At 30.8% G+C, this 25,776-nt stretch overlaps 2 protein-coding genes across 15 annotated transcripts in view; one reads left to right on the top strand and one right to left on the bottom strand.

Moving 5' to 3' along the window:
• The first annotated feature begins 394 nt into the window (after nt 1-394).
• Nucleotides 395-25,776, top strand: part of Rdl (Resistant to dieldrin) — a 95,565-nt gene continuing 70,183 nt past the window's right edge. For all 14 annotated transcript variants that reach the window (XM_035082946.1, XM_035082934.1, XM_035082944.1 and 11 more), the window contains exon 1: nt 395-1,101. In XM_035082946.1, the coding sequence (XP_034938837.1) occupies nt 1,007-1,101 (95 nt within the window). In that variant the 5' untranslated portion in view covers nt 395-1,006. The remainder of the gene's footprint in view (nt 1,102-25,776) is intronic.
• Nucleotides 18,103-19,320, bottom strand: LOC118066700 (uncharacterized). Its single transcript, XM_035082952.1, has 4 exons — nt 18,984-19,320; nt 18,596-18,891; nt 18,367-18,521; nt 18,103-18,292 (listed from the first exon to the last, which is right to left on the bottom strand). The coding sequence occupies exons 1-4, from the start codon at nt 19,211-19,213 to the stop codon at nt 18,182-18,184; spliced, it is 792 nt and encodes a 263-aa protein (XP_034938843.1). The 5' UTR covers nt 19,214-19,320; the 3' UTR covers nt 18,103-18,181.

The following is a 25,776-nucleotide window of genomic DNA, read 5'->3' as shown; positions in this document are numbered from 1 at the left end:
TATGACATAGATAAAAATATTTTTAAGTTGTCTGATTAGAATGTACTTAGTCCCCTTCTTAAATGAAAGTAGCACGGGGAGGTGAATGCGATGGATGAAGGCGCGTGTCTATGCGTACGCGCGCGTGCCGGAGGATAGTGGCCCCGTGGAAAGCAGGGCAAGGGTGGCAGCAGCCTCCGCTTGCTCTCAAGGGGTGTCGAGAGAACGAAAGAGAGAAGAGTGTTGGTGGCAGCGCCGGCGCGGCAACGATGTGGGTGCGAAGAAGCAGAGGTTGAGTGGTAGTAGGGTCGACGCGACGTACTGAGGGTGGAAGGGGGTATGACGGCGGTTTATGCGCGTGCTCCGTGCGCCGGCCGGGGTAACCGTGAGGGTCGCCACTCCCGAGCGCGGCGTAGCGCGGGTGCGACCGTCCGAGAGATGTCCAGTGGAAGGATCAAAGTGAAGAGGAGCGACCGGCAGACCGGCGGCGCCAAACAGGCTTCCGCTTTATAGGAGAGGACCCCAACGAGGCCCTGCCGCGAGTGGGCCCCGAAAAATAACCTCCCCTCCGGTCCCATCGTTCCCCTGACCCCAGTGTAACGTCCCCAGGAGAAAAATTTCCATAAGTATCAGCTGTATTTGATAAATCAAGTTCAAATCTGGCTAAAGTGACATTCAGTTGATCCTGTGCACGAGTTACAGTGTTGGTGAAAGTGGAAAAATCAAAGTTCTTTCACGAAAAATACTACCAGTAGCTCTGGCAATAGTCAGCCAGGAGCCAACTTCCCACATCTGGGAAGTAGGCATCCTTTTTGTGTCAACGGAGGACCAAGTGAGGACCTTAATACTAAGCAAAGTTGGTGCTCGTGACAGTGGAGCAGCAGGACGAAAACGTGAAGGTGGTTGAGAGATACGTGAGAGCAAGCAGGAAGTGTGTGAAAATATTTCGAAACAGCTAGACAGATTGGGAGAACCCTCTAACCTGCTCTCCAAGTCAACATATTGACAGTCATCTACGTTAAGAAGCATGAAGTCTTACGCAGCATCATGGAGCTGTGCGCTCCTAGCAGCTACCGTCGCTCTTCTACCTGCCACACATCGCTCACCTTTCGTGCATGCCGCGTAAGTAACTTGTACACCAAATATATATATCAATATGAAATTCTCCACCAACATTGTTGACGATAACTTAAGTTAGGTTAGCATGTTTGTTCAGCACACGTTGACAGGTTTAGTTGAAAGCAATTGTTTCTAAACTCTGTCTGACAAGTCAGTTATTGTAAACCCACGAGGGTTGCACCATTCGACTCCAAGTATGACTGACTTGCAAGGTAAACGAGGGTTCGAACATAGTCAAGTGATACTGCATAATTTCCTTGCGATTTCGTGTCCTGTTTTGGACAGCTTTGAAACCTCTCTCGTTTCCAAAGAGTCTCAACACAATTATCCCACACTAATACCAGAAATGCTGTGGTTTTATTCTTTCCTAGTATCTTGAAGCACCAAACAGAAAGCTTTAGTAGCAGTTTATCGAAGCGAATATTTGAAAAGCAAATAGGACTTCTTTTTGAGTCTTGAATTCAACCTTTCCTAGATATATTACCAGTCCACAACTTTGATAACAATGGCTTTGACATTCTGCATAGACTATCAGTTTCGTGACTTTCAACTGCATAAAAGCATCACTAAAGTATCTGTCTTTCTTCTCTATATGTCTCTCTATCTCTCTCTTACTTACCACATTCAGTAAATCGCAGTTTCCCTGTCATCGCTATACCCAGTGAGTGTGATCCTCGATAATCTGCGTTTCCACAGTACCTGATGGTGTCAATGATCCTACCACTGACTAATACAACTAGAGTGTCCTCTTGCGAATTGATTGGCGTGGATTGGTTTGAATGTACTAACACCTACTCTTCCCTACTAATTGGTTGTCCACAAATCCGCACGCAAATGTAATTCTGTTGAAAAGTCACTTGTTTCTTATGATCAATAGATGAAATTGCTATCTCTTTTGTGAGTTTCAATTGGAACTTTTGAGAGACAAACGTTTAACTGCAACCACTGAGGACAACTTTCACATGGGAGCTTTTCACAGTATTTGAAGCACCAGTTTTCTCTTTTCATTTTTTTTTCTTTCTCATTTTCTCTTTTTTTTCGGCCCTCTCCCAGTATCCCAGTCGGTCCAGCGATTCCGAAAGCGTCGTCATCCCTCGGCGCGGTCGCGAATCGATTTCGGGTGAACGTGGGCGTGCGTGCCAGAGTGTTTGTTGTGGAACGAACGGAAAGCCTCTTTCTATCTCATTCCCGCGTTCTCTCAATACTTCCGTCTCTGTTCGGCCAAAGCACATCATGCGCATCGGCACAGTAAACAAATGTATGCAAAGCAACGAGCAGCAACCGTATACTCAGTAGTTCACCAATGTAAAATCGTGTTCTAGAATCGGTGATAACCCTATCCTAGCAACCATTAAAGTAATTAAGCTTGGCCAATGCAATTTCTGATGATCCGGCAGTCAAAGGATATTTGGTCGTTGACACTCACGAAAATTCATGTAAATACCAGAAATATCAGTTTCAACGATCTTTATTGGTTATTTGTTGATTCTGGGTGAGAATTAATGTTTACAGAATCACAAAATAATTTATAGTAAATATTCTTTTAATTAACTACCTCATTTTATTGAATTTACGTCGAAAGAATCATATTCATTGATTTGTTTTTGTTGAGAAAATTACTGGAGTTAAGATGTTTCACAGAAAAGAGCATAATCGAATTTTTATGGAAATCAAAAAGTTGTTTCGACTTCTGAATGGACTTTTTTCAATAAAATATATTCAATTATTCATTCTATAAACAGTTCTATTTTCCACCATGTAAAAATACATTAACGTTATATCCCTCATTCTATAGCAATGTGTATATTTCGAACGTGTCTTTAGGTCAAGAACTTTCGATATAGAATGACTTGCATCTTTAATTCATTAGAGATATTTTCATTCTTGTTCGTGCGTAACATTGCGTGTCTAACGCCATTCGGGAATACGATCCTCGTGGTAAATCGTTTGGTAAATCAAATCATCGTAAGCGTCTGATGAATTTCTTAATTAGTACGCTGTCACTCATTGTAAACATGTGACTGAATTACTATTTATAAAGTTAAACATCAAAGATAGTCACGCAGTGTGAAACAACCACTTACATAATTTACAACTGTTCAAAGATGCAAACGTTATTTGCTAAAGTCTAAACGCCAAAAACAAGTGGTTCATTGAATCAACATAATATCCTGTTACGACGAAACTCTACTTTGTGAAGGTTATGCTAAAGATACAGGAATTGTAAATTTGAAAGGAAACCACGACATTTGAATAAAACTTTAGTTTCAGTATACAACTATCTACTCAATAATGCCTTTTATCCTATATTAATTATTAAGTGTTTTTTAAAAGTAATTTAATTACATCCAATGTTTATTAAAAATTATTGGAATAGAAATTTTTAAATAAAGAATAACTTCAAAAAACTCCCATCAAAAATGATTTTTTAAATGTATTTACTTGTTTATATTTATTCATAATACCGATAAAAATTTCATTAAATTTTATTGTGAAAAATAAATGAATATAATTATCAAAATATCTTCACTGATCTGTGAAATATAAAAATCAATCTCTCAAAAAATTTTTGTATAAATAATTTATGTTTAAAAAGGTCACAAAGATTACTCCTAATTTTTTAAAAATAGAGGTTTGTATGACCTTTTAGAAAACAACTATAAAAAAATTTTAAAATACTTGTATTCTATTTCTAAAGACCTTTTGAAATTAATTCATCAATAAATAATCATCGATGCATATTATAATTCATTTCTATTGCCTAAATTGTATCATCTAGATATTTAATTATTTAAATTCATAGATAATAAAATGAATTAAATAAAAAAGTTTCAATTTTTTCAAAGACATTTTAAAGTGCATATATAATTTATGAACAGGAAAAATTTACTTTACCCTTAGAGTTTCGATACTTGAGAAACTTTTTCTACCTTCACCCAATAGTATAGTCTGTAAAAATACATGAACATCCACATCTAGATCTCTGTATCAACCTTCGTATCATATATACATAAAACTACATATCACCGTAAAATTTTTTTAGAAAACGTAAAAACTCTGTCCTAAGAATATACGTATACATATATGTGTCGACAGACTGGAAAATTTCTTGAAAGAAACACTAAGAGTTGCTGGTGAAGTAAGGGAGAAAAACTTTAACGTCCAGAATTATTGGTACTTACAATTGCAAAGTTTGAAAGCAACTTCACTGTTTCCATCATCTTTTTCTTGAGGTACATTCAAGCTATCTCTTCATGCAATACACATAGCAGAACAATGATCAAAGTCACGTGGCACCGTTGAGTATACACATTTCCTTTAGCTACCATCAATCCTATAATCCTATTAACTTACAGATATCGATTATAAACAGTAAATTGCACTCTGTTATTGTGTCTCATGTCCCCACTCAATATGACCTCATTTCATCACAAAAAACCCCCAAGTCGTTTGATCCCCTTTTTCTCAAAAACTCGGTTATGATTAAATTACGAAAGGAAAAAATTTCTTAAGCATATTACTGTTTATTTATAGCCAAAAAAAAAAACTAAAGTAAATTGAATTTAGAAGCATTTTTTATGATATCAAAATGAAGAGAAAATTTTTTTTGCTCAATAAAGTAGATTTGAAAGAAAAAAAAACATTAGATCAGTTTTAAAATGAGTTGAGGTGAGAAAAAAAGCTATTAAAATTTTTATCTAGTCAGTGCTGAACTTGTTTACTTAGAAAATCGATTAGAATGATACGGTAGTTCAAAATTTCGAGATCTAGATGCAGTTCTTCCCTCAAGTCATAGCTACTGGCAGCCAACTTTATGGCTCTTCTTACCCCTTACATCTACTTCTCTTGCCACATCTCCAAAGCATGGAATACCACCGCACGTGATTCGCTTTAACTAGATTTTCTCTCGAACTCCCGTGCATTTATTGCGACTTGGTGCTTAAATCGACGCAGAGAGCGCCACAAAACGAGAGAGAAGTTATGAATTCCAGAGGCGTTCACGTGAGAACTCCCAGATCCCCTAATCCTTGTGTTCAATGAACGCCGGGTTAATGGTTTTCAATAAAACCTTGCGAAAATATCAATTTTAACTTTTATGAAATATTGTGTGAATATTAATACCAAATTGACCTCTCGAGTCAAAATAAGTATTTTTTATTGGCCAATAAAATGTTCGATCAATTGGATGGCTTTTATGTTTGTTCATAGAAATATAATCTTTTTCAGTTTCACAAACTTTTTTCATTTTGGAGAGAAACGATTCTGTATTGTTTATTGTTCAGTTCAGCCAATATTTCATTTGATTATTAATCTATAAACGGATTTTTCAATAATTTTTTCGCAATTAATTTAGAAAAATAATTTAAAATAATGATGAATATTCACCAATATTTTTATGATAAACTTGAATTATATATATTCTTTGTATAAAAATAAATATTCTTTTTAGTACCTACTAATAAATAAATACTTAAAAATTCGATGATTAAAAATAAATATTACTTTACGAAGAGCATTGCTATCTAGTTGAGACAATTGAAAATTGATGAAATTTTTATTTTTATCGCTTTTCAACTGTTCGAAAACAAAAATAAAGATTTTAATCAATTAACAGACATTCAATTTAAACAAATACGATCTTAAGAAACTTCTTGTAATTTTGGAGGATGAAATTTTATTTTTTACTCTATAATCTCATCTTGTTGTCGCTGCATGCAGTCTATTTTCATCCCCAATATCCTTGAATCCTTTCAAACATCAGGGGTGACATCGATTGTCGATAAAAGATTACCAAGGGAGTCATAAAGGGTGTTTCTACCTTTTTTTGTTACTTTTATTCCCTCCCATTTTCTTTTCTTTTCATTATCGAGTTGTCTTGGTCGAGCGATTATCAATATTTACGTTTCTGTCTTCCACCTGTTTCCTTTTTTATACCCTTGCCTTTCTGACGCTCTCTACAGTCATCTGGGAGTATCAAACAAGCAAAAAGTCCACATTTACTGGTTATTGTAGTATCACTGATCATAGTAGAGCACTTGAGACGTAGAGACTACTCTCTCAGCAACATGGCAAAGCTCCAAATCTTCTTCTTCAACCCTTTCGGATTCCCTCCCTCAATCTTCCACTCCCCCTCCCATCTACCTCTATCTCTTATCTTTTCTCTAGACATTGTATGTGCCACTCCCAGAGTAACCTGGTGATGTTCCTGGCCATAGAGACTCTACAATCCTTAGTAACTCGAAATGCACCTCGTTGTCTTTATCAGTTAAGATCAATCTTAAGGATAAATTGAAGTACCTCGATCAGCCGGAAACATGCTTGTTTGATCTCTTGATATCATGAGTTACGAGAAGCTAGACAATCGTTTCTTTTTACTTCCCTGCTTGTTTTTGAATCTTAAGACATTATTCATGATTTCATGAATAGATTCAACTCCAAAGAAATATAGAGAATGTAAATGATCTATCAATCTGTCGATGCCATTCTTCGTTACTAACATTTCCTTGTCGGTTTCGACATTAATATTTATATAATTAAGTGTCAAGACATACTGCAACTGACAGTTTGATTTGATTTTCTATTCTAATGTAATATTTAATAAAGATTTCATTTGTTATTCTATATATCAAGCGGTAGAATCGTAAAATTTCATATTTTAATTAAAACTTTTCTATTCTAACATACTCTCTAAAGATGAGCAGTAAAAATAATGAAATGAACTGCAAAATAAGTGAATATAATCCAACTGATTCAAACAGTGGTTTAATTTACACTGGAAAATCAATGGATATTCACTGATTTTGTAGTCCATTTTAGAATTTTCACTGTTTTATTTTTAGAAAGTACTCTAATGTTTTTTAAATTAAACTCTTGTGTCATAATTATAATTTATGTCAAAAAAGTCTACATACTATTTGATTATTATTAAAAAAAATAAAATATTTGTTTAATAATAAATCCTTTGGAGTGAATAAAACTATTGGTGAATGAAGCAAACACATACAATACTTTATTTATTCAATGGAATTACTGGATAAAATATTTTGAATGAAAATTCGCGGATATATGTATTTTTTGAATAATATAAAATTTATGGAGATGAAAGAAAAATTTTTTAATCTTTATGAGCTTTTAAAAATATGTTATGTTTAATATAACCCATGAATAAAGTTGAGGATTGAAGTAAACTTCAATGGAAAAATTAACTAAAATCCTTAGGATAAATATAAATATTTCGTATGAAAGATTAGAGATTGTTATTATTTGAAGATAAATAAAAATCTCAAAAAAATGAGAAATAAAAATTTCTCCAAATATCAAACAGTACAAAAATGGTTAAAGGTGAAAGGTCAGCAGTAAATTTATAATTTATAATTCGATAAGAAGTGAATTCTAAAATAATAAATTTATTCCACGCAAGATATAAAGTCATACGATAATCCAAACGTAGAAGAAGACATTGCACACACAGCTCTGTCAAACTTACGGGCAAATAAGTTCCTTATCTCAGTATGAGAAGCCGCAGTTACATGGAGGGAAAGAGGTAAAGAGGTGAACACTTCCTACGTATTTTCAAAGTTTGCAGAATCGGTTTTATCATATCATCATGGATGTTTCCATCTCGAAAAAGGAAAGAGGTATTCGATGGAATCGAGCCAACGTCATCAATGACCCAGTGCCAGAGTTTAGTTGGAAAAATCTAGGGATGATACTTGAATATAAAGGTTGAGAAATCCTTTAGGTCAATCGTGTTTTTGGTCGATATAATCTCAAATATAGCTACTTCTGTTTTCGTTTGACGATTTTCAACCCTTGCAATGATCCAACAGAGGCTACTACACTTCTCCCATGCAGTCTAATTTTCTCGTTGATGGCTTACCCTCTCGTTCCGGTATTGACCTAGTTCCTCAGCGTAGAGAAGCATACAATTGCACCCACTGATGCGGCGATCGGATGTTGTTTACCCTCAACACTTGCGAGGCGTTGAAAGAGAATAAAGTACCAAGATATGAGAAATACAAAATAACATGTCTTTGTTTTCTCTTTTATTAAAAAGTATCAGTAAATAAAATGTTTTCGTTTAAAAAATCAACTTTTTTTATACTAAAGTTTGATTAGAAGTGCTTAGGGATAATGTGATGCTCTATTCGTGCATTAATAAAAAATTTTCTAATTAAAAAAGAAATGTAAAATGATTTCAAGTAATAAAATAAGTTACACAATGGAATTGCTCTCAATAAAGTTTAAGATATTTTTATGGTTTAATTTATCTCGTATTCAATTCCAATTATAAAAATGTATTCGATTGATTAAATTAAAATTATAGAAATTCTTACAATAAACTCATTCAATATCAACTTAACTGCTTTATGATAAAAAAATTTTATTCTTTTCTAATGATTTAACCTCAGACTTATAAATATTTCTTATAAATGTCTGTAAAATGTTTAAAAATAAATTGAATAGTATATTAAATATATTAAATATGATTTCTTCCGACCTGATCATTAAATTTATTTCCATCAGTGGAGAAAAGTTTTTATGATCTCATAAAACTACATCTACTTTTACGCGATTTTTTTCATAATACATATTAAAGTACAAGAATTCAAAAAATTACGACACGGAGATTATTTTTAACAAATTACAATATGAAATTTATTTTCATATCTTTTAAGTGGTTGGAAATTAAACTCAATATGACCGATGGTATATAAAGCTGACATGAAAAGATAGAGAAAAACAAATATTAAAAAAAGTAAATAAAAGCTTTTACGAGAACTGGAAGCGATTAATAAGTGACAGTCTCTACAGGTGCACAGTACCTCTTATGCACTTTTACTTCTCTATCGAACCTCAGCAACAACAACATCAGGGAGGAAATAAATAAGCGACAGCGCCGGCAAACAAGCGATGCATATTTGATAGTAAGCGAATATTAATGCGAGCTTACGATGAAATGATTGATGAAACGGTGTCGAGCTAGCCTCTAGGCAATTTATATTTCACTGCGAATCATGACGCGCAAGACGCGATAGAAGCCGCAAAAAAGAACAGCGATGGAATAGAGTAGGAACGAGAAAAATTTTTGCACTTTTCGACGTCAACGATGGTGAAAAGAGACATTAACGGAGATGTTTATTACAACCTCAACGTCAGTCTGCTTTCTATTCATAATAAGACACATTTATTTTTTTTACTTTAGTTTATTCATAAGAATCTTTTTTTTGTACGTCGAAAAATATTATTAAATTGTGATTAAAATTTCTAGATTAATTTTCAACTGATGTTTTCTACTTCATGCAAACACTAAATAAAGAGAAAATTAACTAAAGATTAGAGTATGATGAGCTTTTCGAATTAATAAAAAGTTGTCGTTTATTTGTACTGTTGTTGATGTGTTGAATTCAATTTAATCAATGTGCACGAAAATATTAATTTTATTTTCTCAAATCCTGTTATAGTGTAGAAACATTATATTTTGTCTATTTTAATTAATTTAACAAATGGAACTGTCTTTTTAAATAAAAAATTTTTATCATTCAATGAGAATTTTTGGTTAATTAATTAAAATTGAAACGAAAAAGATTAAAAAATTCTATGATTAATTTAGAAAGATAATCTTTAATAATTTAATTAATTAGATCACTAATACTTTTATCACGATAAAGAATTTAATTTTTACTAAAATTTCACTTCACCTTGACAACGTTTTACATCAAAAATTTCTTAGTCAAAAATAAATAAATAAAATGAATTCTGTACATCTTACCTTTATTTTCTCTCAGCTTTGGATGCATTTTCTTGAAGAAATTATTCTCGCGTGTCCTCTGGAAATCTCATTTTCTGCGAGAGGGGGAGATATAGGTGAAGTTGGCATTAAGGTACGCTGAGGGATGTATTTAATCTGGAGCCATCTACGAGTTTTACAGAAGAGATTATTAGAGGCTTTGTTTAGAATGGAAAGATGAAAATGTATAGAATGAAATACCAACAATATAAAAACGAACAAACATGTATATATCTCATTATCATTAAAAATAATCTCAGTGTAAATCTGAAGATCATTTTTTTTTAATAATCACAAATATTTTTATAGCATCATTTTTTTGATGAAAATATTCATCCACTATTAAATCCAGCATAATGGTTGTATTATTATTAAAAGATAATAATTAAATAAAAATATTATGAATAAACAAATCATTTTTTTTTTTTTATAATAATTATTAATAAAAGAAGAGAGTTAAAATTGACTGCAAATATTTTTGTATTTATGATAAATAAAGTAAATAAAGCATAAATATTTCTTTCAAAGTATAAAATGAAGATAAGAAATAAATTTTTCTCAAATGTAGTTTTTGTAGTGGTATGTTAGGAGAAACAGTTCTCAGTAACAATAATTTCCGGTATTGTGGGTTTGGAACAAAGTGAGTGATGTCGACTGGCAAGATTGTTAGATTTTACTCACATTGACACTGGCATTTTGACGCTTTTCTAATGCCAATACCGGTATAAAGGTGATGTGATTCTGGCATCATCATCCTCGTTCTTCCTCTTTTATTTTTTCCACTTCGCTGCGTACTTGGAAAATTATTCTACAGGTCTACCTACTAGGAGCATCAATTTATCATTTTCCAGTCGCTTGCCAGTGCATTTTGGCATGTGAAAAATGTCTTAACTATTTCCTGAAAAATTCTCTCTAGACCGGATTTCTTTTACAATATTGAACCAAAAGAAATCAACCTGAACGATAAGCTATTGTTTAAAATTTTTATCTAAAGGTTATATATTTTTTAAAATGTGGACAGTATCAGCAAGAGCCTGTGAAATATCAACCGCATAATTTGATAAGCCAATAAAATTTCCCAGAAGTAGATTATGTATTACTATGTTTTATATTCCATAAAATTGGAATAAAGATTCTGTATTTTTTTCTCAATATATCGAGTTTAGAAACGACTACTAACAAAATTCCGTCTAAAATGTGAAAAATTTTCGATTTTCTATTTAATATACTCGATATGCCTTTCAACACCAATTTTCATCGATCTTTAATATAAAATAAAATTGTTTTCCATTTTCAAGCTTTCCATGTAACGAGTAAAATTTAATTATAAATAACAGAGTTACATTGTGACAGAGTTATTCTCGAAATAACAATTTCAAGGGTTTAATGACGGAATTTTAGAAGCTCAAAATTCGTGAATTTATAAACAATAAAGCTCATTAACACATTGAGAGCAATGTATTGTTGGATTTACTATTAATAGATTGCAAAGGATTCAACTGTTTTCTGTCAAATGAGAAATTAACACAGAATTGTAAATCCAACTATGGAACTCAACTATTATTGTTTAGAGTGCAGTAATAAAAATGTCAAATATTGTTGTTAGAATTCAATCAAAAAGAGAAACATAAACTAAATTAATAAATTAATAGTTGAAATCAATATCTCATCACCTGCAGTCATAAAAGAATTTCACGTAAGTTTGCCTTATGATTCGAGACACGATTCAATTATTTGTATTCAGAATGTGATTGGTGGTCACTACAAAGTCTCGAAAGACAGACGAGCAAACGGTAGAGGGAAAAGCAATAGAAGTGAAGGGAGCGAGAGTTATAAATTAGATTTCAATTCGTTTCACGCCCTTCGATCGTGTTCTTCTAATCAAACCGCCTTCAAAGTCTCCACTACCCGCGTTGCCTTGTCATTGAATTCCAGCTGGAATAAAAGAGTGAGAAGATGAGAGCAAAGATTCTCCTGCTCTCCCACGAGTATACCAATACATATATATATACACCGATATATTATATCCCTTTTCAACTCTTTTCTTGCTGACCCGGAAGACAATTCGGCAAACACCAGATAACGCCAATAAAATTCCAATGGAAATGGAAGCTCTAGGGAATTTTTTATCAGTTTGGTTTTATTTAAAATCACATTTTCTCTCCTTTTCTAGATATTATATTGTACAATGATGATTTATTCTTAATTAAATTGATTATTTTACAATAATTTGATGTTTATCTGGAAGTGCAAATGAATTTTATCGATAAAAATTTCTATGTAATTCATAATTTCCACAAAAACTAATTAATATTTATTAAACAATAATCAACTTTTGGAGTCTAATAAATGTATGGAAATTTTTGTTGATAAATTTTAGTATCGCAGCTAAAAGTCGATGTAATTTGAGGAAATGCATTAGTACCCACTTTTCGAATTAACATGGATGAATAATTCTCTTAGACTATAGGTAATGAAGTAAAGGGCTTTTAATTATTCAAAAGTTTGCTTTTAATTAGTAAAAAAATTTTAAAAATATTTAAACTTAAGATTTTTTATGTTAATTTTTCAACCTAGTCGTAATAATTAAATTAGAAAAATAATTTATAAAATAAATATTTTTAAAAGTAATATCAGACAATGCAGTTGGTACTATGAATAAATGAAATAAATGGTTCTTTAAATAACATACTAAAGCTTAAGATGAATTAGAATGGAATTTTCGTCGTTCCAAAGTTTCACTTATTCCAAGTTTGAGAAGCGTTTGTGCTAAAGTTTGTTAACAGAACAGTTAGCAGCCCTTGAAGAAGTGTGCTCAGTGAAAGAGGTTGGTGACTGAAGGATTGCACTAAGAATAGGTATATGAAGATGCACGCAACGACTTTAACTTCTGTAAACGCTAGAAGGTACAAACACGAGCAAAAGAGAAAAGATGAAGAAGGTAACAATCAAGTATTTGAAGGCAGAGTTAAAATGAAGGAGATAATTCTTACGTTTATTCCAACATTCTATAGTGAAAAGTGAGAAGAGAGTTGTGACGAAATGCGACGCATTTTCAGCTAAACTATAACTTAACTTTCAATGGATGGGGAAACGCTTAATGTCGTAACTATCGGTACTCCGCAGGCTCCTGTATTTCACAGGCAAAACTTTGCTCTCCCGTATTCTCCGTATATATACTTCAGTTCTCTTTCCACGATACTACTCCATCCTCACACTGAAGTGGCACTCAAGTTAACGCGAAAGCGAGACGTCACCTCACTTCGACAGCGTCAGACAACCACTTTAAATTATTCATATTATTCAACTTTAAATAAAGTTAGTTTCCACGTGTATACTCGAAAACATGCTAATCTGTGGCTTTAGAAACATCAAAACTCCATTAGATGATGAAAATAATCAAAAGGTAAAATCAAATATTGATATTTTTTCCTGTAGGCACCTGAGCAAAATTATTACATAATTAGTTCCCTTAGATCTTCATTATGCAATTATTTTTCTGATAAGAAAATCAGATATTATGAATAAATTTCTGTTTTATATTCTATAAAGGTTTTCATGGAGTGTTAAAAATTAATGAGTTATTATTTTTGTTTGAAATTGCAATGTTTCTATTTAGAATCTTGCGACACTTTTAGACTCTTAAGAACAACTACGAGAAGTTGACTACAGAAAATATATATATTTATGTCCAAACTTTGGAAGAACGGACATTTATGAAATTGTCTAGACGACCGCAATTCTAAACTTGAGTCATTTTATTTTGTACAAAGTTTTAGTTGTCATCGTTGGGGTGGAAATACACTAATATGTGGTTTTATTTACGGAAATGTTTTGAGCATTTAATAAATAAAAACATTTAATCATGAATGAAAATACTTCATGATGAATCCGTAACCATGTGTTATTTTAAGATAAAAGTGAAATAATGTTTATAAAATATTGTGAGGTAAATAATTTTAACTTATTCCAAGAGAGATTCTCGAAGGAAATTCATGAGAATATTTATCACAACTATATGAAATAAAATGTTAGAAAAAGTTAAATCCATGCAATTTTTCGAAAGAAAAACTCAATAGCTATTTTCCACGTTCAAAATGGAGTTGCATCTAGCAGTTACAAGACCCAAGAGTATCATTAGAGAGCAAGGGAAGTCAAGAGAGGTTGGAAAAGCTTTCATTAGCTAGTAACATACTAGTCTAGCTCGATGCAAGCATGCATGCAAATACAAGAAGAGAAAGAGAAGGGATAAAAGCATGTCGACAAGTAAAAGAAATAAAGTCGAATATACGATGCAAAATGTCACGTGGAGACTATATTTTCATCGTATTTTTTATCATCTTTCGATATTGCTAACATAAAAATGCTTACAAAAAACATAAAATTCTTATGCATCACAAAAACGAGTATAAAAATGCGTGAACTCGGTGATAAAAAAAACCTTTTGTTGAGTCTATATAGAGACAAAAAATTTTAGTTTTCAAAGATTCAAAATTCAAAGAATGAGGTTTTTTACAAAGGAAAATATTCGAGATAGTTGATGTAGAAGTATTTGAAGTAAGAATTGTATTATGTTTGAATGAATGAGTAATTTTTTTGATTGATTCAAAATAATTAGTTACATGTCAACTAAAAAACTATCAATTACAATGAAATTTTGATGTAAAAATTGAAAATCTACAATTATTTTATTGAAAAAACATTCTAAGAAATATTTAATTTATTTTGACATTAACTTGACTGTGAATAGCTCCTTGCATGACAGAGAGAAAAATAAAATAAGAATAGTTCAAAGGTCAAAGCAACGCTGAGAAATCGATAAATATTGAAAACGTTGTGATGAACCCAGTTTCAGTTTTGATTGTTTTCTATAAAATATAGAATACCTTCAACAGCCTTCCTTAATTACATTAGCTTCGTATAAATTCCTATTTCGTATCCCCTATTCTTTCCATACCTTCTAGTCTCTCGATTCGTGATAACCTACGCGTGACTTTTTCACATTAAAATTAGGACCTTCATATTAAGCGTCACTGTAAAATGGCGAACGTGATTCTTAACCATTTATTTTAACCTCATTAAAATTTTCAAAATTTGCATTCATCTTCTTGAATAAAATATTTTATGTAAAGGATATGAATTTTTTGTTCAACACGAATTTTTTGAATAAGTGTTCACAATTTATTTTTATTATTCACCAAATACGGATGAATTCCTTTCGTTTCCATCTAATGATATTTAAATAATTTCCCTACGAGAATCACATGTGAAAAAAATTAATTTATTCAACAATTATGTCTCTTATTTATTCTCATTTATTGTATTAAAATAAAATAGATTAATGATTAAATCATTTATGCAATTATTTTTAGCAAAATGGCATATGTTATTGTTAACAACAACTTTTTAATGAAATAAACCGATTACTTCTCTCACAAATACATCCATCAAAAAATAATTAAACTTCAATCTAAACTTAAACAAAATGAAATTTCACATATAACTTTTCATAGTCACTTCTGCGGGATTATACTATAAGTAAACAGAATAACGACTTTATGACTCCACATACCGTAACATATGCTTAGAACAAAAGTAAACGAACGCTGCATACAGTGTCCTGTTCGTGCTTATATTCAACCTGTGGAGATTAACCGGATTACAGAACAAAAGTACATTAATTAGACGCAAAAGTAGGTAGAGAAATGTATTAGTGACGAATACATAGACAAGACTCAAATATCCAAAGTTGTCAAGTTAACGTTGAATCACCAGGACAGTTCTCGTTGTTCAATTAGGACACACAGCTATGGACCCTAGTAGAGTAGACGACAGGTTGAGTGAAAGAGAGACACAGAGAGTGCGAAAACACTGAAGCCACATTCAACACACTGCCATTCGAAGGAACGTGTCCAAGCTAAATCCGAATTATTGCGGTTCGTGAACATCACGAGGCTTTACGCGGAAAAAGCTTTTGTGGAATTTTTTAATTGGACAATACACTTTCATTGTCTTTGTAACAAATGCTCTCTTATACAATATCTCTTTTGTTTAAGTTTTTTGTTTGTTTCACTTCTTCATCACGTCCGAACTTCATTTTCCTATTTTTTAATATTATCTTCAAAGCGGAAACACTCTAATTATTATTCTTCTTTTGGTACGCATTTTATTTATATTTCAATAAAACCACTGTACAGGCCAGAATTTTTATTATTCATGTTTTAATTAACGCTAATATCATCGTCTTTATGAAAAAATATATTGAAACTCACTACTTATTATTATGATTATCTACGCAATTTTATGGTATGACTTTTAAATAGACTTGAAGCAAAATGTTTTTTTGCATGCTCTATTTAAAGGTATTGAATAAAAGACTGAACTGTTTTTTAATAATTTACTCTGAATTATTAGACTGGTCATTGTTGTTAATGCCATGGACAATATTAAATTACCTTTGCCCTACAGAGTTAATCATAAGGCCTAATTATATGATAAAATTCATAGTCATAACACTTCAGAAAAATGTAGATTTTTATCTTCACAGAAAAAATTACAATTTATAGGATGCTTGTCACTTGTGCCTTGAAAATTCATGTTTTTACCTGATAAGTATCAAATTTCCTTAAAGTTGATTAAAAGTAAGTAAGAGAAAAGAATAGAATAAAAGATCCACTTTTCAAAGGAAAACAATATCTTTCAAGTGATATCGATTTCCTAAAAGTTTAACAAATTCGATTAAATTCATCCAATTCCCACCAATTTCCTGTTAAAATAATTCGGCTTTCAACCCCAATTCTGCCAAAAATAAACGAAAGAAAATTATATCCCCTATTGCATAACTCCTCAGCTTGAAAAACGGTCCAATTTATCTAATTTTCCCCTATTTCGTAGGATTATTCGTTGAATAGACTCAAATATATATGGATGGTGTATGGTTATGTAGAGTAGAAAATGAGTGGTTCAGTAGGGGGCGAAGGAAGAAGTGCATGAAAGCGATGTACAGGCTACGTGTCACGTAAATCATAACGCCAATTCAATGTCGCAAACTAACGCCCAACATTGCACGCGATAAACTCCTGAGAAAGTGGTGTAGTGTAAAGTCTGTGGTAACATAAACTTGAAAATTTAATATAAAACCGAGATTCTCAACCAAAAACTACATACAGATCAACTTTATTTCTCATTCTAAATAATATTTTTTCTCTCTTATAAGACCTGTTTAAAAACTTGTAATGAAATTAACTTATTCATCCAAAATAGCACAGTGACTTTTCACTGGCAGTTTCCAGTCAAACGTTTAATTTACGAGGATGAAGTTTAACTAAAATGAGATGAAATTCATTTGATTTTACTTCAACTATGTTACATAAGCTGTGTTATTCTTTAATTAAAAATATTTTCTTATTTGCCTTGATGTTAAGTACATATTTGAGCAGCAAAAATAATTATAATCATTACAGCTAACTTACAAAATCTATTTACAAGAATTTACAGTTGATGGAAATACTAATTTTACAAAGATAAAGTTAAATAACAATTAAATACATCAAAAACGAATACTTTATTTCTTTTTTTCTTGAGTGGAATTTATGTAATAAAAATGTATGTAATTAGCATAATAATTTGTTTCTTTGAAGTTGAAGTGAATAGTAAAAACAAGGAGAAAAAAAAATAATTGAACATAAAGAAAAGACTGAAGAAATACAATTGTGTTAGTAAAAGTAATGCCCCTTTATCAGATTTAATTTAAAACAGTTTTTTTTCTTGAAAACAATGATTCTCTAGAAATTATAAAATGAATGAAGTGCACTACTTTCTCGATGTCGGAAGAAAAATGACAGTCGTGCGATTACTCCCGGAAATTAAACGCAACGCCAAGCTCTGAATATATCGCTGCAAAAGGACGAACAGATGAGTGAAAATAAAAGGGAAAGAATTATAGAGTGGATTAAATGTCGCAACTAATGCAGCAGATTCATATACGTAAATACCACGACCACAGAAATAACTGTACTGTGGTAAACTCGAAAATCAACTCATCTTTATTCTCTTCACCTCATACTTTGCTTCGTAGTTGTCAGAATTTTACACGCAATCACCAATTAATTTCCAACACTTGTCATTCTGATCGACTGTTAGTACTACAGAAGGTCATCTTAACTCACCCAACCATAGAGACTAGTTTAACAGTCATAAATATACACAGAAAAGATATAATATATTCTCTTTTATTATAGCTTAATACAAATCAATGCATATTTTATTTCTGTTTATAACAAATAAAGTCATTTAGAAAATAGCGAATTTTGGAGCACATTCAGTATTGTTAACAGTCATTCCCACCACGAGAATTGCATTATTTGACTTTGATTTACAAGCAAATGAACTTGCCAAAGATTCCTAGATAAGAGAGTAAGAATATTCAGTAAAGAATTAATAATTTGATAAATATTTTGATAAAGAAAAAATGTTACTTTTTGATTAAATGATTCCATCACTGCTTCAACAGGCTCAGCACAATAAACTTTTTTTCCTACTTTACAACGTGTACATACATGATTACCATTACTGTCACAGCAAGATTCTGTACTTGTTATGTATCTAGCTTTCGATTGCTTTACTTCAAATCCTAAATAAATAATTAATCATAATAGCAAACAATAAATTATTCTATATGTTTTATAATTACAATGTAATTATTACCATTATCCTTGTGTATTAAACTAGTGAAGAAACAATTATTGACATCAACATTTTTTGCAATATCATATCTAATATCTTTTTTTGTCGGAAACTCAACGTTTAACTGTAGATCGAAAGGTGTCTTGAGACTTAAATAAGTCATTTTTCGAACTGGCATTGGAGACACTGAGGCTGAAAGATAAAGTCTCATCCAACCAATAGCTTCAACTTCACGTTCTTCAAAGTCTGTTGCTTCGGTGTTATTCCCTCCTGATGATTTGTAAATACGTACTCGGATATTCTCTACTGGGTCCAAGCTAATTAAATAAAAATTATCGAATATTTTCTATATATTCGTTAACTTTGAACTCTCAATGGAATAATTATTCAACAAATTTGTTATACTTACGCTTCAACGCACTGATCTACTGTATAAATAAGTTTCGGATCAACAAAAACTCCTTGACACTTGTATTTAAAAGTGTCAAATTTTGAAGAACGTTTAAAAATAGCTCCCATCCAATTAATATTTTTGTCATCAACAAGATGAGAGTCTGTTGAGCTACTCGAAATTGCTTGGATATTCACGAAAAAATTGATAAATGTAAAAACTACGAATGTTTTGATGATTAGTGTCATGATGACAAGTGAAATAAAAAGTGGGTAGTTTAAAGAATAAAATTATTCGACAATTGTATACTTCCGGTGTCAATGTGACTTTTTCTGTAAGCAATAGCAATCCATCGAATTTATATTCCGGATTTTATATAACATGGAAATATGTGTTAAATCATTTTTAAAACGATAAAGATATTTCTATAGTCACATGAAAGCTATTTATCACGAATTTCGTGCAAAATTTTTTTATTAGTTCTTTTTTATGTGAAAATACTATAATTCATATTTATTTTCAAGGCTAGTTTGAGAACATACACATATATCACTATTATGAGCTCGTGAATACCGACAATAAACTAAAAAAATAAATAAATAACGTTCAGATATTGAGCATTTTGTAATAAAAAAAAATAATCAGTGAATTTTGATGAAATTAAATAACCTTATCAAAAGTAGCATAAATTAAAAAACATTTGTTATTGATTATTAATTATTTATTAACAAAAGCAAAGAATAAATCTTTCAAATGATTTATAATTTATTATATCGAGGAACACATGATGAAAGATCAATTAAAATACCCATAACGAAAATAGAAGGACTATTCCTAGCTTGACAAACCAGTGATGACCCTAGAGCATCCTAAATAACAAGAAAACCAAGACCATAATAATCACAGATTATTGGAATAATAATATTAATAGACAATGATAATAAAAAATGTGGAGTAAAAAATATTTACATTTTTTTGCAAAGCTCTACCCATAATTTTCTGATTGAAAGGTGCACAAAAAGTATCCATGCCTACGTCACATCTAACACACACATTATTCGATGCAGATAAAGACTTATCTGTGTTATCATCAATGCAACATGCTTCTTTATCAGAGATATATTTCGCTGAGTATTGCAAAATCGAAACACCTAAATGATAGTATTATTATATCAAATATTGATGATAAACAAAACGAAATCGTTTTTGTTATAAAAGACAAGTTATTGACGTCTGTTGTCATGAAGATGACAATCATTGTATTTACCATCATCTTTATCCTTTACTAAGCCAATATAATGACAGTTGTTCATGTCAACTTGGCTCATTATTTTCGACGTCAAAGATTGCTGTATTGGATAATAGGGTAGATCTGAATGTAAGTCAAACGAGCTAGAGAGATATACGAGTGCCAGACGTCTTACTGAAATTGAGTGTGCTGACGATAAAAGATAGATTTTTTTAGGTCCAATTCCTATGACATCTCGCTGCTGATAAGAAGTTGTATTTTTGTTATCTTCATTGTTCCAATTATACGTACGAACTTTAAGGTCGTTATAAGAATCCGTACTAAAAAAATTTAAACATTCTTAATAAATCTGAATAAAAGATTTCTGATAAAAAGAATGGTTAGGAATTTACTTACGATTCTAAACATTGATCAATAGCATAAACAATTGTGGGCTTTATCAAAATTCCTTGACATTGAAATTTATCGTGAGCTTTAGATGATTTTGTTGATAAAACTTTATAAATTCCCACTAGCCATGATATATCTTTATAACTGATAGGAAATGATTCATCTTCCAAATCATGAGAGTCAATTAAAATTAATGATTCTTTAATAACTGCTATGGCAATGATGATTTTAAATTTCCACATTATATAAAACACCAAATTAACTTCAAAACTGCGATTAAGGAGAAAAGAATGAGTGAATGAAATTGAGACAAGTCGAATGAATAAGTGAAAACATATTTAGAAATACAAAATATGAAATTTAGAATCCATCACGGTAAATATTAACAACTAATTTTTAAAAATAAACAACACGTAATTTATTACAACATAAAATAATTATCAAAGTCATGAAAAATACTTTGATGTAAAAATTTTATGGATATGTCGTAATCTTTGTATTGAAATTGTTTTCAAGGACCTGTAAATGAATGCATGACTAAGCTATTGACAGTAAAAAATTATCTATAAACACTTTAATACTATAAAAATCGTATCCATCAAAATTATGATACGTAAAGTTATCTTTTTTTTTGGCTTTTATGATTTTATTTTTGAAATTTCTCTATTCATTTATAAATAAAACTACTTTTTTAAACTATTTTTAGCTTGTAATACATAAGTATAGTAAGTATGGAAAGCATGGAAAATATTAAACAAGAAAAAGAACATCTGAGAAAAGAATTAAACATCATAATTAAAAAATCCTCATTAATTAACTTATTATTTATATCACAATGCTAGTTTTCTACTTTTTTAAAATAAAAACAAAAAGTAGTTATAACTAGTGTACTAGTGAATAGTTGCTAATTAAAATTAAAAAAAAATAAATAACCACAATATTTTTCTTTTCACGTGAAAAATTGTTTGTTTATTTTTCCAACATAGAATATATAAAAAAAAATGTAATTCATAAAATATCATCGTAAAAATGACAGAATAAAAATTTCCTTGTTTTTTGACCGAAATTTTTATAAATGAAAATTCTTCATAGCTAGAAAAGTCAAGTGTGGTAAAATCCAGAGAATAATCTTAAGAAAATAGAGGCAGTGGTAAGTGTGTTATAATAAGCGAGTAGAGTAGCTCAAGATTCACGACGACAGTGAGTGTTCGACTTGTGGCTCAACAGCAACAGAGAATGTTCGATATACATATACATTATATGTATATATATATATATATGCATGTGTAGAAGAAGAAAGAAATGACGGTGGTTGAAGGGGTGGATGAGGAGTTCTCGCGTGCAGCCTTGACATGGGCCAGGAAATCAATGGGACCTCCAACCAACACAAACTCGGTCAGCAGTGCTGCATGGCCCCGCGTGGCCCGACTAACACTAGAGATCCATTGCTATTTTATCATTCAAGCTTTTGCATAGAATCATCTTATTCTATACAAAGCTCTTTCAAACATATGCAGTCTATTATTTTTCTTTTTTTTTCGACACACTACTAGTTTTAATGAAAACTTCAATTAACATCTAACTAAAATTAACATTTCATAGAAATTTTACTTGCTGTATTTATTTTGAAAAAAAAATTTTTTTTGCTAACAATAAAATTCAATGTATCTTTTTAAAAAAGTCAACTATAAACACATGAGATTAATTAACTAAAACAAATAGAATTAATTGAAAAAGCCCAGGTGTCTGGTGAAGTGTCTGTAAAGTCAAATTTCCATTACTTTCTTGAGTTCATGTTGACATTGAAAACAGTAGTCCAACTCATTGTAACAATTCTACTGCATTCTCGAGTTAAAATAAATGGCTGTTATTATTGCAAGTTACGAGGAAAAAGCCAGAAACGTCTGAGTTACGTATAGAAAAAAAAAACGTATAAATATTATTAAACAAAAAGAAAAAAAAATATTGAAAAGATCAGAAAAATGAAGACTTGTAATTTTTATAGTGTAAAAACTTTAAATCGATTAATCAAATAGAAAATAAAAATTTTCAATAAACAGCAGAGCAGACTATCTGGTTACTGCAGTGGAATATACAATTTATATTGCCAGCAAACTCGAGGCGTTTCTATATAAAGCCTTGACAAGCAGACAGGGTTGCCAATCAATGCGAGGCCATCACCCTCTAGTCCATGGCCCTATACATACTTTATTAATACTATTCAGTGAATCATGACGGTCGTAATCATAAAGTAGTTTAAGCTATTTCTGTTCCTAAAGTTAAAATTGCTTTTAATATTAAAAAGTTAAACAAAAAGACTATTAAGTGAAACCTTTTAATTTTGAATTATTATTTAACTCATTCTAAAATTTTCATAACTATTCACAATATTTTCTTTTGTGTCTACAGTTTTTTTTTTACCTTTTCTCTTTGGGTTTCAATATCTATCATAATAAGAAAATTATGCAGTCACTTTCAATCAACTTTATTCGCCTTTTATTAGCACATTTGATTACTTTAAATTCATCTGTGGAATATTAAATATACAATTACTGTAATTTGTCATTTTTCATTGACTTCATTTTCTTCCCTTACATAATATTTATATATTGATTTATTCTTATTGAACGATTAATAAGGAAAGTCGTTAATAAACCAGGAAACAAATTATTCAAATAAGACGAAAAATTTTCATTAGTTAATTTTTTTTTTTTAAATTACGTGACTGCTAATTAAAAAAGAACATTATTTCAGTGAATAATTCAAATAAAACTGGAAAGAACTATTTGATCGTAAGATAAATTATTACAGTGTTTATAAACAAAATATCAAGATATCTGACGAATCAGATAGAAATCATTTTATAGATAATCATAAATAAGCTGATAGAGTAAATATCCCAAGAGACTGCAAGTATAAAAATTTTATTGAAGAAAGTATGTTTTATGGAGTAACAAACTGATGACGCAACTACATTGACCAACAGTCACTATCAATAATATAGTTATAAAATGTAGTTACGCAGGAATGATAGAGAAGAAGCATGATGCAGCAAACAACCACAGGGTCAGTAGAGTATAAAAAAAAATTTTCTTGTATAAAAGACCATTACAATCGTGTACTCTCGGCACGCTAATAGGGCAGTGATATAATTAACTACTATGCCCACACTCTTATCGGACTTTACGAAGCGTACCTGTACAAGTAAAAATAACTGGTGGACTTGACAGAGAAAGAAAAAAAAATCAAAAAAGTACTTTAATAGTACATGAAGAGTAAAAATTGCTTATGCACTCGGAATTTTTTTCTTTGGCATATTTAATGTATGATTTAATTTATTTATCCATTTATCAATATTAAAGCTGACATTGTTGTTGTTGTTTTGGTTATTAGAAATGATATATAAGCATTGCATAGAGCACATTATGATTTAAAAAAAAGTAGGAAGCATTAGTCACTAACAATTTTTATGCAATCAACTAGCTGAGACTCACGAGATTTCTCAATTTTCAGTCTAGTGTAATATCCTCGGTGTAAAGATCACGCGATTCTTAGAACGGCATATAATGTGACGGATAAAAGAGTGAGATAATGGAGTGGTTGATAGTTACTCATAATTCCTTTACTATTTTTCTTAGCCACTAGAAGATTGAAGGAATCGATATGATGGTATTTTTTTTTACTAATCATATCGTAAGTTATTTCTAAGATGAAATACACTTTAAAGGATCTCATTATTTACTCTTAAAAGAATTGTTTCATGAGAAAATTTAATTATTAAAATAATTATTAGATTTTAAAACTGGATCATTTTATGAAAAATTTCATTTTCAGAAAAAAAATTCATATCTCCTATGAATTTCAAAAAAAGATAAAAGGGCACATTCATTATTCAGCTATTAACAATTTTGCTTTAGATATAAAGAAGAAAGGTTCTTTGATAAAAATTCATATCCATCAACACTGTTCTAATTTCTATTGAAGAGTTTTTAAATAATTCCTAGAAATTAAATAATTAGAACTAAATGTAGTTTATTTCTTAATTCACCTAATGGTTCATTAATTAACATTAGTATTCCAGTAAATAAAAAAAAAGTAATTGAATAAAAAAAAAACATTAGAATGATCTAAAGAAGAAGAGTCAGACGACAAAAAAGCGCAAACCTGAATGAGGTGAATCATGATAGCATCAAGTAAAACGAGTTCAAAGGCAAAATAGAAGCAAAAAGCATATTTTTCATAGAGCAGAATGTGTGTAGCCAATGCCAGAGATGGCTTAACGTGTATATTGGAAGGGAGAAGTGTAATAAAAGAGCTTTCTGGAGCGCATTAAGGTAATGCGCTCGTGTCGCGGCTCGCCGAAGCTTGTACATGGTTTTAGACGGTTGAAAACTGGCTTCGACCACTCTAGCTTTTCCACTGACACTCTTTTTTCTTTCATTCTTTTACTTTTAACTCATTCTCAGTTGTAACCCTCACATACAGGTATGAGAACGTTTTTTACTCCATTCTAACATCATCATCCTGACAAGTCCATCGTGAGAGATTTTCTAGATGTGTCACACAAATATCTCTTGTGTTCTTTTTGACATTTTTTTTTATTTTAGTGCACATGACACGTGAAATGCAACAAATTTTTACGTAAAAATTCTATGTGACTGATTCCTTTTAACACCGTAACTATAATTTATCAATAACAAAAAACATTTTTTGTCAGCTCGGGTTTGTTTTTGTTTAATTAAATTCTGTAAAACTAATAAATTCATTAAAGTAAAAATTTTTTAAAACAGAAATAAGATTAATTGTTTGTATAATAAAAGTTGATGATATTTTATATTGTTAAGAGAATAAATATAATTTTTTTGCAAATGGATAAATATTTTCAATGATAATGGAATAAGTTTGTTCAGTCAATATTTTTGATATATTTCATTCCCTTTGTATTTAGTGTGTATGATTAAAATTTATATATATTAATGTGTATCTATCATAAATAGTTGAATAACGTGGAGAGTTAGGAAACTGTCAAGTTACGAAGGATACTCATGCAAGTTTCTACGACACAGTTTGATGTCCCAAGGGTTATGACAGACTAGTATGAGATCGAGATATCTCGAGAGGCTTAATTATACGTTCGTTTGCCAACTGTGATCGAGAGAGTTGGTCTCTCGA

This window comes from Chelonus insularis, unplaced genomic scaffold (assembly GCF_013357705.1).
Source record: "Chelonus insularis isolate UGA/USDA-ARS -01 unplaced genomic scaffold, ASM1335770v1 contig_352_pilon, whole genome shotgun sequence".
Lineage (NCBI taxonomy): Eukaryota > Metazoa > Arthropoda > Insecta > Hymenoptera > Braconidae > Chelonus > Chelonus insularis.
This window is presented reverse-complemented; position numbering and strand designations above follow the sequence as displayed.

Excerpts from the sequence above, each read along its gene's own strand:
- LOC118066700 (XM_035082952.1), bottom strand. The coding sequence starts at position 19,213 with ATGACACTAATCATCAAAACATTCGTAGTTTTTACATTTATCAATTTT. Across the intron at positions 18,892-18,983 it reads GTAGATCAGTGCGTTGAAGC|CTTGGACCCAGTAGAGAATA; the intron begins GTAAGTATAACA and ends TTATTTAATTAG. Across the intron at positions 18,293-18,366 it reads TGGAATCATTTAATCAAAAA|GAATCTTTGGCAAGTTCATT; the intron begins GTAACATTTTTT and ends TCTCTTATCTAG.